Source organism: Chaetodon auriga, chromosome 12, assembly GCF_051107435.1.
Source record: "Chaetodon auriga isolate fChaAug3 chromosome 12, fChaAug3.hap1, whole genome shotgun sequence".
NCBI classification, from domain to species: domain Eukaryota; kingdom Metazoa; phylum Chordata; class Actinopteri; order Chaetodontiformes; family Chaetodontidae; genus Chaetodon; species Chaetodon auriga.
The window spans coordinates 4,680,150-4,694,082 of record NC_135085.1 but is presented as its reverse complement, the minus strand read 5'-3'; the positions used below and the strand labels follow the sequence as shown (position 1 = coordinate 4,694,082).

The following is a 13,933-nucleotide window of genomic DNA, read 5'->3' as shown; positions in this document are numbered from 1 at the left end:
AAACCTACTACGTGTGTGTGTGTGTGTGTGTGTGTGTGTGTGTGTGTGTGTTTTTGTATGTGTGTTTCTTATGTGAATCCTTCTGATGTCTTCATCTATTATTTTCCAAACTGTGATATTTTTCATTGGTGACAAAGTGAAATCTGGTGAATTTAACATATTGACTTACACATTACATGACAAGTCTCCCCTCTGCCGGAAATAAATGAGGAATCTACACATTAATTTGAATGCACTTTGCTTTATTCTACAGGGTTACAGTAATTTGAAGACAAAAGGGGACTACAGCACAGGAGATCCCAAAGGTCTTAGGTGGCCATCTGTGAGTTTCACTCCTCATCTAGCCCTTTCTGTGATGAAGAATAATAAGAGAGTAGACAAAGAGAGACAGATTAGTGACAGATGACCAACAAGACTCAACAAGTGTTACACAAGGTAGTACACCAGAACTAGGTTTTGACTTCATTATTCATTTGTAACAAATCACTAATTTAAGATGTGACAAGTTAGTGATTGTGACAGTAGCATCTCTTTACTGAAGTATGTTATTTTAAACACAAATCATTTGGAATAATTGAAGATTCATGTTGATTTTTTAGGATTGGTTGAATCTAAACATAACACTGAATTTGTTTGGAGGAAAGGTAAGATGTTTTAACGAAAATCACATAAAAGCTGAAAGGTCAAGCCATTTGTTTGTAGACACTGAAGGTGGATTCCAAGCCTGAGTTCAGTGGAAATTAGTTTGTCTTTTGTGTTTTTGCTTTTTTTTTTGTTTTTTTTTGTTTGTGGTTTTTCTTTTAGACACTTAAATCATTTATCTTTTAAAACAGAAGGTAAACCAAAATGTGGATTAAGTATACCAATACAGCCACAACATCAGCATGTTCCACTCACTGCATCAGGGCTAAGACCATACATTAACACATACTGTGCTCTAAGACGATCATCTAAGAACATTAATCAAGCCATTGCTTTGCATCATTATTTGGAACTATATATTTATGTTATTTAGTTTACATTATTTGATTGGTTGATAATGTTTATTGTCTTTGAATCCCCCCCCCCCCCCCCCCAAAAAAAAACAAAAAAAACAGTGATGTTATTGTAAAATTATTAATTTAGGGGCAGCCTGGTGATATAAAGGTTAAGATGCTATCTCTGTCTTCCCTCATTTTCTGTCATATCTTTGCTGTCAACTCACTAATAAAGGCTTGAAATGCCCGGAAAATAAAAACATATATATTTAGTATGTATCAGTTTACACCCTTTTGTAGTTACCATTTAAATTGTTAAGATGCCTTCCGTGTGACAAAAATTGCATTAACCTATTCAGTTGCACTAATACAACCTAACAAATTCATAATAAAAGAAAATTCAAAATAAAATTGATCTATACAAAGCCTGGTCTGGTTTATTTAATCCCATTAATAATTATCCACAGATTTATAATTACTGATTCCTCTGCAAGTGAACACAGTTTGAAATGAATTACACTGAAATGACAACAAGAATGATGATGATGATGATGATGATGATGATTAAAGAAAAGTGTGCAATATTGGCAGTAGGACAGGACATGACGTGTTGCGTTTAAATGTACAGTAGCTTCTTACCTTTGAGCCCACATCACGGCTCTTGACACGCAGCTTGTTGACCTGAGACTCAGCGATGTCCGCTCGCTCTTCAGCCTCATCCAGCTCATGCTGCAGTTTACGGAACTTGCTCAGATGAGTGTTGGCCTGCTCTTCCTACAGGATTCAACAAAAATGTCCTATTATCAATACTGAATTACTACAAGCAATAATGAACCTGGAAGAGGTACAGTCTCACTATGCACCTTTGAAAATATAACATTGGTCTGGAGTTTACCAGCTAGGTCTAAAACAAGTTAAAAATCGGTTGAGATATAGGTTGATTTTTCCTGGCTAAAATTCAAAACAGCTAGTGTTTAGTAGTAATTTAGCATTTACAAAATGTAATAAACTGTATAATCTAAACATGCACCATGATCTGTAACTTTGAAGTATGACAACTTAAAAAGTCCCAGCTGACATTTTGCAAAGGGAAGTAAATTTAAATGAATCCTGAGCAAACAGCACAAATGAGAGACATCTTTCCAGCCCACACTTACAGCCTCCTCAGCAGCTCTCTTGTAGGCTTTGACCTTCAGCTGCAGTTTGTCAACCAGATCCTGCAGACGCACAGTATTCTTGCGGTCTTCCTCAGTCTGAATAAATCAGGGAAATACGAAAGAGACTTGCACGTTTAATAATGATGATAATGATGAAATAGTATTCTCTTCAATTAGCATCTTAATTTTATATAGACAGCATGGCCTATTGATAGTATACATTGTATTGATGAAAATACAGACGATTGTTGCTATGTATAATTATTGCGATAATCTATTTAAAGTAATGGATAAAATAAATAAATAACCTGGTACGTGAGCTCCTTGATGCGTCTCTCATATTTACGGATTCCTTTCACTGCTTCACTGCTCTTCTTCTGCTCCAACTCCACCTCATTTTCCAGCTCCCTCACCTGAAATCATGAGAAAATCATTTGTTGAAAATTCACAGGGAACTATTTCAATTTAAGTACAATGCAAAGGGTAACAAACTCCAAGAGAATTATCAACCAATTCTGCAGCTCTATGGAACTTTTTAGCTTTTTCAGACACCTCAGGACAACAATAATGGGATGATGATGTCTGCTGGATGTGCAAGGTGGTTGGTATTATCCTAAACAAAATCTAAAGCAGTAATGTGTTGCCTTGTTTTGAAGTTTAAAATGTGATACAGCAGCTTTAAAAATGTAAAAGTAATTTTGGTCTCATCAATGTATGTGTGATAGTTGTATATAGGCAAATTTCTCTTACCCTGGCCTCGAGCTTCTGCACCTGCTTCTTGCCTCCCTTCATGGCGATCTGTTCAGCTTCATCCAGACGGTGCTGCAGATCTTTGATGGTTTGCTCCATGTTCTTCTTCATACGCTCCAGGTGAGCGCTGGTGTCCTGCTCTTTCTTCAGCTCCTCTGCCATCATGGCGGCATCAGTAATGGCCTTCTTGGCCTTTTCCTCTGCATTTCTGCACTCCTGCACTGCTTCCTCCACTTCAGTCTGAAGCTGGGATGCGTCAGCCTCAAGTTTCTTCTTCTGGTTTATCAGGCCAGTGTTCTAGAGATTTTTGAGATGTGAGATTTGAGAATGTGAGAAAATGTTAGTGCACTTACAAATATTCATGCTTTATAATGTCCAAGAAAACCAGTCAGTTGTCTGTGGTGGTTGCGATAAATCATTAGGTCTCACCTGTGAGTGCAGCAGCTGCACCCTCTCACTAACATCCAGCAGCTCTTGCTCAGCAAGTTTGCGACCTCTCTCAGTTTGCTCCAGAGCAGCTCTGAGCTCCTCCAGTTCAGCCTGAAGCAGGTTGTTACGTCTCTCAACAATGGCAATGTTCTCTTTAAGATCATCATTGGCCCGAACAGACTCATCGAGCTGAATTTGGCAATCCTTAATTGAATGACATTGAACATGACATTAACATGTTTAGAATCAGTTTGAATTTAAAACATTGTAAGAAAGTGAGCCTTTCCTTTTCTAGTATACCTTCAAATGTGCATGAACAGATTTAAGTTGTTTCTGGGCCTCAGCTGCCTGCCTGTTGGCCTGGCTAAGCTGGATCTCCATCTCATTGAGGTCTCCCTCCATCTTCTTCTTCAGGCGCAGGGCCTCATTCCTGCTGCGACACTCAGCTTCAAGAGAGCTCTGCAGGGTGTCAATCGTCCTCTGCAGGTTCCTCTTGCATTGCTCCATCTCTTCATCTTTCTCAGCAAGTTTGCGTTCAATATCAGCTTTGATTTGATTGAACTCTAACTGGGCTCTAAGAATCTTACCCTCTTCATGCTCCAGGGAGGCCTGGTGGACAGGAGGGTACAGAGTTACACATAGCAGCAGACAGTTTTACTCAGAACATTTTCATTCATCAAATAGAGTCTGTACCTCAGCTTCCTCAAGAGCAGATTGAATCTCATTCTTCTCCTGTTCCAGTTGTTTCCGTAATTTCTCCAGTTCATGGATGCTCTTTCCTCCCTCACCAAGTTGCTCAGTGAGATCAGAAATCTCCTCTGTGGAATATCAAGCAGTTTGATAAAGATAGTTTTACAATGTAATTTGTTAGGCACGTCTGCAGAAGCCTGGACCCAAAGCCAGGAAGAGCATCTTACCCTGTAAGTTCTTATTCTCTCTCTTCATGGTCTCCAGATGATCCAGAGACTCCTCGTAAGAGTTCTTCAGTTTGAAGAGCTCGGTGCTCAGAGCCCTGGCCTCTTTCTGGGAGCTCTCCAGCTCACACTGAGACTCTTCGTACTTCTGCTTCCACTCAGACAGGACCTACAGTGGTTAGAAAGGCCAGCAATAAGTGTATATGTGCCAGATGATTGGAGAAAGGACTACAGGCTTGGGGAGTTTGTCTTTTATGAAACTGCTTCACCCTGTATTTGAAAACCCTACTTTTCAAGATAGAGAACATATAAAGTTCACACATAGGTATTAGCTTATTTTAACAGTTTCTGTGAACCCCGGCTTCAACTTAAAGTTAAGTGCACTCTGGTATCCTGTAATTGTACTGGGCAGCCCCAAGATCTGAATGTGTGTAAATGTGAAGCTGGGCACTACTAGAAACAACAAGTTAAATTGTATTTTTGCTGGTCCAAAGGTTCAAAGGTTACACCACCAATTGATACTTTTGGTTCTTGATGATGCTTTTGGTGCTTGAATACTTCATAGTACTTCACCTTGTCAAAGTTTCTTTGCTTCTTGTCCAGAGCAGCAGCAGCAGCATTAGACCTCTCCACATCCACCATGAGATCTTCAATCTCATTCTGCAGCCTGTGTTTGGTCTTCTCCAGAGAGGAACATTTAGCGTTCACAGCTTCAACAGCTTCCTCAGCCTCCTGCAGACGCTGAGCCAACTTTTTCCTTGAGAAATCAATCATTCAAATAGTTTAATGTCCCTGCAGTTGTGCCGGTTGTATAGATTATATTGAATTTGACTAATATGACTGGCTGCTCGATCATCTAACAGACAAACTTTTTGTTCGTCTTACATTTTAGTAGGAACATAAACACAAACAAAAAGCTGATCTGCTAGACAAAGTGTCTTTAGCAATTACACATCAAATTAATGAATTTGGATCTCAAACTGTCTTACTTTGCCTCCTCCAGTTCCTCAGTTCTCTGGATGGCATCAGTTTCGTACTTAGTTCTCCACTGAGCCACCTCAGAGTTGGCCTTGGACATGCCACGTTGCAGTTCAGCCTTCGCCTCCTGCTCCTCCTCATACTGCTCCCTGAGCAGGTCACAGTCATGGCGGGAAGACTGCACTGCATGGGCCAGGGCACTCTTTGCCTGTCAAAAACAATATATATATGAATAAGTAGCACTGTACGAAATGACAATCCAATGCTGTCACTGTGCACTGAAACTTCATTTCACCTTGGTCTCCTCTTCCAGTTGTCGCTTTAAGTCCTCAATCTGTTGAGTGTAGGACATTTTCCCTCTTGTCAGTTGAGACACAAGAGAATCCTTCTCCTCTAGCTGCCTTGAGAGCTCACCTAGCGTTTTGACAAATTCAGTATTTTACTGTCTGTGTCCCAACAAACCTTATATCATCAGGAAGTTTTTTCAACTTTTTTAGTGAAACTTTGTCCGTATTCTCAAAATAACTACTTCAATTCCATGATTTGAAGGATTTAAACATTTATATATGGAAATTGTCAGCGATCAAATACATCTAATAGATTAGTTTGTATTAAAGCAAATATAACAAGATACCATTTTCTGTTTGAAGTTTTGCTTTTTGCATATTGAAGTCATTGATGCAGCGTTGAGCCTCTTCAAATTTGGTCTTGTATTCGTTCATCTGATCTTCCACAGTCCTGCATGTCTTCTCAAGATTTGTCTAGATGTGAAGTAAAAAAAAAAATTAAACATACCCATTATACCCCAAATCTTGACATATCTGCATAATGTCAACATTAGCAAAGAAATAGTTCGCCAGTTTAGCCAACCTTTGTCTTCACAATATGTTCCATATTGGAAACCACATCATCCAGCTCCAGTCTGAGCTCACTCTTCTCCTTCTCCAGTTTCTGCTTGACTCTCTGCAGGTTGTCAATCTGCTCTCCCAGGTCAGCTACACTGTCAGCTTGTTTCTTCCTGAGTGTGGCAGTGGTGGCTTCATGCTGCAGAGTGGCCTCTTCAAGGTCTCTGCGGAGTTTCAGGAATTCAGCCTCCCTCTTCTTGTTCATCTCAATCTGGGCCGCCGTTGCTCCACCAGCCTCCTCCAGCCTCTCACTGATCTCCTCCAGCTCTCTGGACAAGTCTGCTCTCTGCTTCTCCACCTTGGCTCGGGCAGCTCGCTCTGCCTCAAGCTCTTCCTCCAGCTCCTCAATGCGGGCCTGTAAAGGCAGAATAATTTAATTGCTACTTATTACTGAGTGTTTTACCAGCTTTAAACCATTACACATAATTGGCCGTTACCTGAAGTTCTTTCATTTTCTTTTGAAGCTGAATGGTTATGGCCTGCTCATCTTCTATTTTACTGTTGAGCTGACTGAGTTCAAAGTCTTTCCTGTGGTGAAAATAATAGTTACAATGAGAACCTGTCATCCGTTCTGCTTGTATCTGTACAGCTATTCTATCGTGCATGACATACAGACATTGTGTACATACAGTAGAGTAATGTGTTTACTTTTTGAGATGCTCTTCAAGTTGTTGCTTGTCATTCTCCAGGTCCATTAGGCTCTCCTGGGTTAATTTCAAGTCTCCCTCCAGCTTCCTCTTAGCTCTCTCAAGATCCATCCGAATCTTCTTCTCTTGTTCCAGTGAGCCTTCAAGCTGGACAGTTTCATTACAGAAAGTCAAATTATTTTCCCCAGAATGCAAGGAGCATATGATCTTACCAAAGACATGACACTACAGTGATTGAATTCTTACATCATCCACTTGCTGCTCCAGCTTAGCCTTGGCCTTGGTCAGAGTGTTGACTTTGTCTTCTTCACTCTGCAGATCATCCAGCGTTTGCTGATGAGCTTCCTGTAGGGCTTTCTTTTCCTTGGTCAGCTTGGCAATGATTTCATCCAGAGCAGCCATCTCCTCGACCAGGTTCTTCACCTGTGAAATGAGTAAAAAGTATTGAAAATCCTCTAAGTTTACAGGGTAGAAACATGCTATTCATTCATGCACTCAATATTAACAGAAATATAAATAACTGAGTCATAGTCATACCTTGTTCTCAGTGGCATGCTTTTCTTTCTCCACTTTAGCCAGAGTTAACTCTAAGTCATCAATGTCTTTCTTCAGCTCAGAACACTCATCCTCCAGCTTCCTCTTCTTAGCAGTTAGCTCAGCATTCATCTCCTCCTCGTCCTCCAGTCTCTCAGAAAGCTCTTTAGCTTTTGCTTCCATCTGAATTTTGTGTTTGATCAGCCCCTCACATCTTTCTTCAGCATCTGCAAGATTATCTTGCTCCTAAATTGAAATGGACATTCATTTGATATCATATAATAAGTTGCAATATACATGATTAATGTATATATTATTTATTCATATTCATAAGGTATATACAGTATGGTTACATTTGGACATTAAGATACTAAGAATGTTGTCATTAGTCTTACAGCTTGGACTTGAAGCTGCAGGTCATTCTTCTCTTGGAGAAGAGAAACCATTTTCTCCTCTAGTTCCTTTCTACGAGCTTCAGATTTTGCGTAAGCCTCTTTCAGCTTCAGGAATTCTTCCTTCATGTTGGCCATCTCTTTTTCTGCCTCAGCAGATCTCAACAGAGGTTTGATCTTGAAGAACAGCTTCATCCAGGGCCAATTCTTGACCCCCATGAAAGCACGGATGTTCCACTGGATCACCAATAGTGCATCTCTGTCCGAGATCAACCAAAGTTCTTACTACAGCTTAAGACAAACCAACATTATTATGAAAAACCATAAAAAATTCCAGATTCCGCTTACCTCCTTTCAACAATCTTCTGGAATTCCACCCTTGCTAGCAGACCTCTTGATCTAGCCTGGATTCCAGTGATGATGAGTGACAAACGGTCATCCCTCATCTCTTCCAGCTGCCCAAGAAGACCAGCCTTGAAGAACACCTTTAGGAGCAAGTCACAGCATGTTACTGTCCACCAGGTCTGTTACATATACATGTTTGCACTCTAGGACATTGTAGCTTTAAAGCATGACTGTTAACTTTTGACAGGATAAGTAATACATTGCTCCTCTTTGGAAATGAAAAGCCTCAGTGAACCTAAGATGAATATTGCTGTATAATTGCCATTATTTATGTCAGTTTTACTGACTCTTCTCTACTTGTGCTTCTGCTTTACCACTTTACTGTAATTTGCAATTTCAAAGCACATTCATTACGAATTTCCAATCTATACAAGGTATAACTACCTTTGTGTGTCCAAACTTGTACTGATTATGATCAATATCCAGAGATCCAAGAAGTTTCTCAGCTCCCTTCCTGCTATCAATGAACTGACCATCAGGGATAGCAGCTGGATTCAGGATGCGATATCTGGAAAAGAAATCAATGATAGCCTGGAGAATGATATTTACTTTTCTTTTGTAATTATGAAGTATTTCAACATTTGATATATGAGATAATACCTCTGTTTGAAATCTCCGTAGAGGATCCTGTTGGGGAAGCCCTTTCTGCAGATCCTGATGCCTTCCAGCACACCGTTACAGCGCAGCTGGTGCATCACCAGAGGATTCTCCATGGCCCCAGGAGTCTTGGTCTCATTGGGGATGATGCAGCGTACAAAGTGAGGGTGAGTAGACCTCAAGTTGGTCATCAGCTTGTTCAGGTTCTCCTGTGGAGGTAATTCAAACCCTGTTTAACACCCAGATGATTACTGTGGCACATTTCAATGTAAAATTAAGTCCCAGTCACAGTCTCAGGTTTCCATATGAAGTAGTCATTCACACATATTTATGTGTTTTTACTAACCCTGTGTAAGGCAGAGACAGTTTGGAAGGATGATCCCTTCTTCTTGCTTCCTCCTCCTTTGCCACCCTTTCCTCCTTCAGCTAATAAACCAATGTATGACTCGTTAGATTCCATTAACAGACACAGGAAAAGATGATTCAGTCTTGCTGTTCTCACAATGATAATTTATTCATATATTGACTTTTCTAGCAGAGATTAATGAAGTCCATTCAGTTTATCCTTACCTGAGTCTGCTCCAGCATAATTCATAAAGAGGAAAGATAACAGCTTGAGATTCGACTTCTGGTACAGTCCTACAACAGTCTCATTCAGAGGATCCTTGTTCTTCACCAGCCAGTTGTTGATATTATAATCAACAGTTCCAGCATAGTGCATCAGGGCAAAATGGGCCTCTGGTTTTCCTTTGACAATTCTGGGCTTCTGGAAGTTGTTTGATTTCCCCAGATGGTTGTCATAGAGCTTAGCTTTAAAGGTGGCATCAGAGGCTTTGGGAAACATGCACTCCTCTTCAAGGATGGACATGATACCCATGGGCTGAGGGGACAAAATATGAGTGGTTTGAAAAAAATATCACAGTATTTTCATTCAATCTTTAAATGTCGATGAGCATGTATAAATAGTCTCTCACCTTTTCAATCAGGTCAATACAGGCCTGCAAGTCCATGCCAAAATCAATGAAAGTCCATTCAATGCCCTCTTTCTTGTACTCTTCCTGCTCCAGCACAAACATGTGGTGGTTGAAAAACTGTTGCAGTTTTTCATTTGTGAAGTTGATGCACAGCTGCTCAAAGGTGTTGAACTATAATGTAAAGTGACAAAAGTAAAGTTATTTACATACTCATATGTTTGTTACCTGCATCAAAATGAAAAAGATATAGTTGAACAAATGTATTTGGCAGTAGAGTATAGATTATATAAACATAAATGGAAGGCACTCACATCAAAGATCTCAAATCCAGCGATATCCAGCACACCAATGAAGTACTGGCGGGGTTGCTTTGTGTCCAGGGATTGGTTGATCCTCACCACCATCCACAGAAACATCTTCTCATACACTGACTTAGACAGTGCACCAATAGCATAGTAAACCTAAAAAAAATCCACACTTTAAAAGTTACAGTAAATAACCCTTATTGCGCCCTCAGCGTTTCTTTCCTCATCTGTTGTCCTTTGAGGGACACCTTGCAATAAATTCAATTTTTTACATTTCATTCTTACCTGTTGGACATTTTGTCCCTTGGTGACCCACTCATTTCCTACTTTGACTCTCGGGTGACAGAGACCTTTGATGAGGTCAGCAGAGTTCAGGCCCATCAGATAAGCTACTTTGTCAGCATCTGAGAAAATACATAGAGAAATGTAAAATCTCTCAATAAGTGTTATATCTCAATAAAAGCCTTAAATCCTGATATGTTTTATATCTGGTTTATCGTGCTTCAGGGCTTCAGAGAGCCTCTCTTACCCTCAGTGCCATCGGCCTCTGCCTGCTCCTCTCGCTGCTTCTGCTTAAACTTCATGTTGCCATGATGCATGATGGCACCAGTCAGCTTGTAAATGCCATTCTTCTCCTCTTGAGTGAAGCCCAGCACATCAAAGGCATCCTGAAAAAGAAGATGGGTATTATATTTGATCTGTCATTGGATTTTTGTATTATATCAGCCTATAGAGTGATCTGATCCAAGAGAGATCTGTAGGATAAGATCTTGCATGCTCTCTTAGCCAGGAACCCCCATTAATCCATGGCTGACATCAGATATCTAATTCAGTCCCTTCAAATAATTTTCGCTCTCAGCTAGGGACACTGATACTGGGTTACAAGTGACATCAAGTTCCATAACCCTATTCCAACAGCTAGAAAGAAAATAGTTTGAGAGAAGCAAGAACAAAAGACATAGATTTTCTGGCATTTTCAATTAATTAAGAATTATTTTTCAGTGAATCCTGCACAGTCTAAAGCTAGAATAGCAAAATCTATAAATTGGACAAATGCCACATGTTAACAGCTTTTACTTTACTTTTTTGTGTGATTGACATTATGGTGCATCCCTACTCACATCAGTGGCCATCAGCTCTTCAGCATCATTGATGGAGGCTACAGTCGTCTCTCCTTGGGAGATGAAGGCGTAGTCATAGGGGTTGTTGGTGATGAGCAACATCTCTGAAAAGCAAATCAGAAGTGTCAGCTTTTGTATGCTAAGGACATAACAACATTACAATTACTAGTTGTTTTTATTTACCAAGCAGCTCAGGTTTCTTCTGAGACAGAATCTGATAGAAGATGTGGTAATCCCTCTCAGCCTTAAGCTGGAAGGTGACACGGGACTTTTCCAGCAGATCTGTAAAGACATTTGCATTATGTAGGTGGGAAGGTGATCAGTATGAGCGGAACAATAGAATGAATGAATGACAGAGAAGAGACTGCTTACATGTCTCGATATCAGCTGAGGCCAGCTTTCCACTGGCGGCAAAGTGAATTCGGATGAATTTGCCCTAGAACGTATGACAAAATGACATTACAATAGATCGACACAAAGTGCTATTTCATGACAGACAGAAACTTACAAATCTGGAGGAGTTGTCATTCCTGATGGTCTTGGCATTACCAAAGGCCTCTAAAGCTGGGTTAGCCTGGATGATTTGATCCTCCAGAGTACCCTAAAAACACACAGGAGTGTAACATTCATTCACACAGATAAACACTCAAGAAAAGGATGCAATGTTCCATTACAGGGTCTATTTTGTAATTTTGGCATTATAACCTTTTTATCAGAGCCTGCGTCCTTCTTCCCGCCTCCAGCTGCAATGCTGGCAAAGTATTGGATGACTCTCTTCGTGTTAACAGTTTTCCCAGCACCAGATTCTCCACTGAAGACACAAATTGACTTGATAAAGTGACAAATGAGCAACTTGCAATACATCACCTGTCACCTAGTCAGATTTTTGATTGATCAATGTAAGCTACTTAGCTAGCACTATGACTGTTATTATCCATAGTCGCTATAATAACTTTTTCTATAATAATATAATAAGAAGAACTAGTTTTTACATACATGGTTCCATATTGGTCTATTGCAGCTAATAAAAGGTAGCAAATTATTACAGTGTTCAAAGCATCAGTGGCTTGTGACTGAATCATTTCCCATTAAAGTGTTGTTGAGTTTTTTAGTTTCCTGCCATTAAATCCATGATTTAATGTTAATGTTCATATTCATGGGTTCTAGTCCAATATGATGTTCATTGCTAACATTCCACTTAAAATAATAACGTATATGACTGATATTCACTGGAGCACATCAGCAAAAGCTCACAAATCAGGTAATATTTTGTGGAAGGCTGCTGAACACCACTTACTAAAATTCTCACAGCATGATATAATTTTGAGTTGCAGTATAGCAAAGTCAAATAAACGCAACTTACGTGATGAGAATTGACTGATTTTCTCTGTCTGGAAAAGAGAAGAAAGTAAGTATTCCAGGACTCCTGAGTGAATTTCCTCTTTACCTTTTTGTGATCACATGATAACCAAAGGTAAATTACCAGTTAGCATGTACTGGTAGGCATTGTCAGAGATGGAGAAGATATGAGGAGGAGCTTCAGTCCTCTTCTTTCCTCTATAGGCAACAACCACTTCTTGGTTGTAGACTGGCAGCCACTTGTAGGGGTTGACAGTCACACAGAACAGCCCCGAGTACGTCTATGAGAAGAGGAAACAAACTAAGATAACATGATTTCAGCTACTGATATGAGAATAAAGTATGGAATTGTAGGTTAGGAGTGCAGTCTTTGCCTCATAATGTTTTTCAAAGCTTTCAACTCACATAGATCATCCAGGCTGCGTAACGCTCTTTGAGGTTAAACAGCACAGCGGGCTCATGGAGGAAGGTGAACATCGCCATGTCTTCAATTTTATCAAACTTTGGTGGGTTCTGAGGGTGTACATCACACTCCTTCACTGTGACAGTCTGGAAATGGAGAAAGTCAGCATTAATTACAGCTCATTTCAAAGTGCTTTTTGTGTGGATACTGGAGAGGGTGGGGCACAGGATCATCATGTCTCTGTACATCAGAGTCTCTGACTTCTGTTGTGTCTCTGCTATGAATGACTAAACAACAAATGGACCTGAATCATCTCTTGTATATGTGTCTTGGTTAGGAAACCTGTTGCATCCAGGGCAGCTGTGCCTGCCTGCTCACTGACCTTTCCTTTCTCAGACTGAGCAGTGACTTTGTCCCCCTCGCGGCTGGTGATGGAAGCCTTCACATACTCCTCCTCAGGGTCAGGAACGAAGCACTCCTTCTTCATGTCGAAAGGACGGGTCTGGGCCTCCAGACGCTCCCTATCTGACTTCCTCAGGTACGGAGCTGCTGCCCCAAACTCTTTCATGGCAGCGTCACCCATTATTCACTGAGTCTACAGGCAAAAAAATCCCAGCTGAAATGCAACTATGTTACATATTTATCTAAAGGCAACGGATAAAAGAGCACATATGTCAATATAGAGCGATTTTTTGTGCTAGTTTGTCATATTGGTGCTATATTTTCTTTCTTTCTCCATGTCAAAAAAATGTTTTTAAATCAAACACATTTGCATTTTTCAGATGCTCTTACCTTACCAATCCCTGCTGAGGAGACTGAGGTGTAATGGTCCTGAGGAAAGAAAGAATGGTGCTGATGTGATGAGTCTGCAGTCCACACCAGCACAGGTAATGCTTTGGTACTGAATTGTAGTCGTTGATTTGTAAGCCAGTGTCCCTGTACCTTACCTTGAGATAGAATGGTGACCTATTGGGGGTTTCACCATGAGGTCTCTTTATAAACAAAGCCTCTCAGCCAAATATGGAGGAGCGTTTCAGGGTCCTGGAATGTTATTGTGTCTGAGTTGGTTGCGGGTACTTGAAGGGA

At 40.3% G+C, this 13,933-nt stretch overlaps 1 protein-coding gene across 1 annotated transcript; it reads right to left on the bottom strand.

The window, feature by feature from the left end:
• Positions 1 to 260: 260 nt before the first annotated feature.
• LOC143329100 (myosin-7-like) lies at positions 261 to 13,690 on the bottom strand. The gene is made up of 38 exons (XM_076744816.1): positions 13,640 to 13,690; positions 13,230 to 13,442; positions 12,850 to 12,993; positions 12,569 to 12,725; positions 12,449 to 12,476; positions 11,791 to 11,896; positions 11,594 to 11,686; positions 11,458 to 11,521; positions 11,269 to 11,367; positions 11,086 to 11,189; positions 10,494 to 10,632; positions 10,250 to 10,368; positions 9,971 to 10,120; positions 9,660 to 9,830; positions 9,256 to 9,565; positions 9,032 to 9,105; positions 8,689 to 8,894; positions 8,473 to 8,596; positions 8,032 to 8,168; positions 7,687 to 7,942; positions 7,295 to 7,537; positions 7,004 to 7,180; positions 6,759 to 6,904; positions 6,548 to 6,638; positions 6,076 to 6,465; positions 5,840 to 5,966; positions 5,501 to 5,619; positions 5,217 to 5,413; positions 4,801 to 4,984; positions 4,231 to 4,396; positions 4,007 to 4,131; positions 3,614 to 3,922; positions 3,314 to 3,517; positions 2,885 to 3,181; positions 2,443 to 2,547; positions 2,135 to 2,230; positions 1,617 to 1,751; positions 261 to 350 (listed from the first exon to the last, which is right to left on the bottom strand). Exons 2-38 carry the CDS (start codon positions 13,428 to 13,430, stop codon positions 330 to 332), a joined length of 5,814 nt encoding a protein of 1,937 aa, XP_076600931.1. The 5' UTR covers positions 13,431 to 13,442; positions 13,640 to 13,690; the 3' UTR covers positions 261 to 329.
• Between the last annotated feature and the right edge of the window lie 243 nt (positions 13,691 to 13,933).

Coding starts and splice junctions, on each gene's coding strand:
- LOC143329100 (XM_076744816.1), bottom strand. CDS start 13,430: ATGGGTGACGCTGCCATGAAAGAGTTTGGGGCAGCAGCTCCGTACCTG. Junction 4,985..5,216: donor GAGGAACTGGAGGAGGCAAA/GTAAGACAGTTT, acceptor TGATTTCTCAAG/GAAAAAGTTGGCTCAGCGTC. Junction 3,518..3,613: donor CTGTTCATGCACATTTGAAG/GTATACTAGAAA, acceptor CATTCAATTAAG/GATTGCCAAATTCAGCTCGA.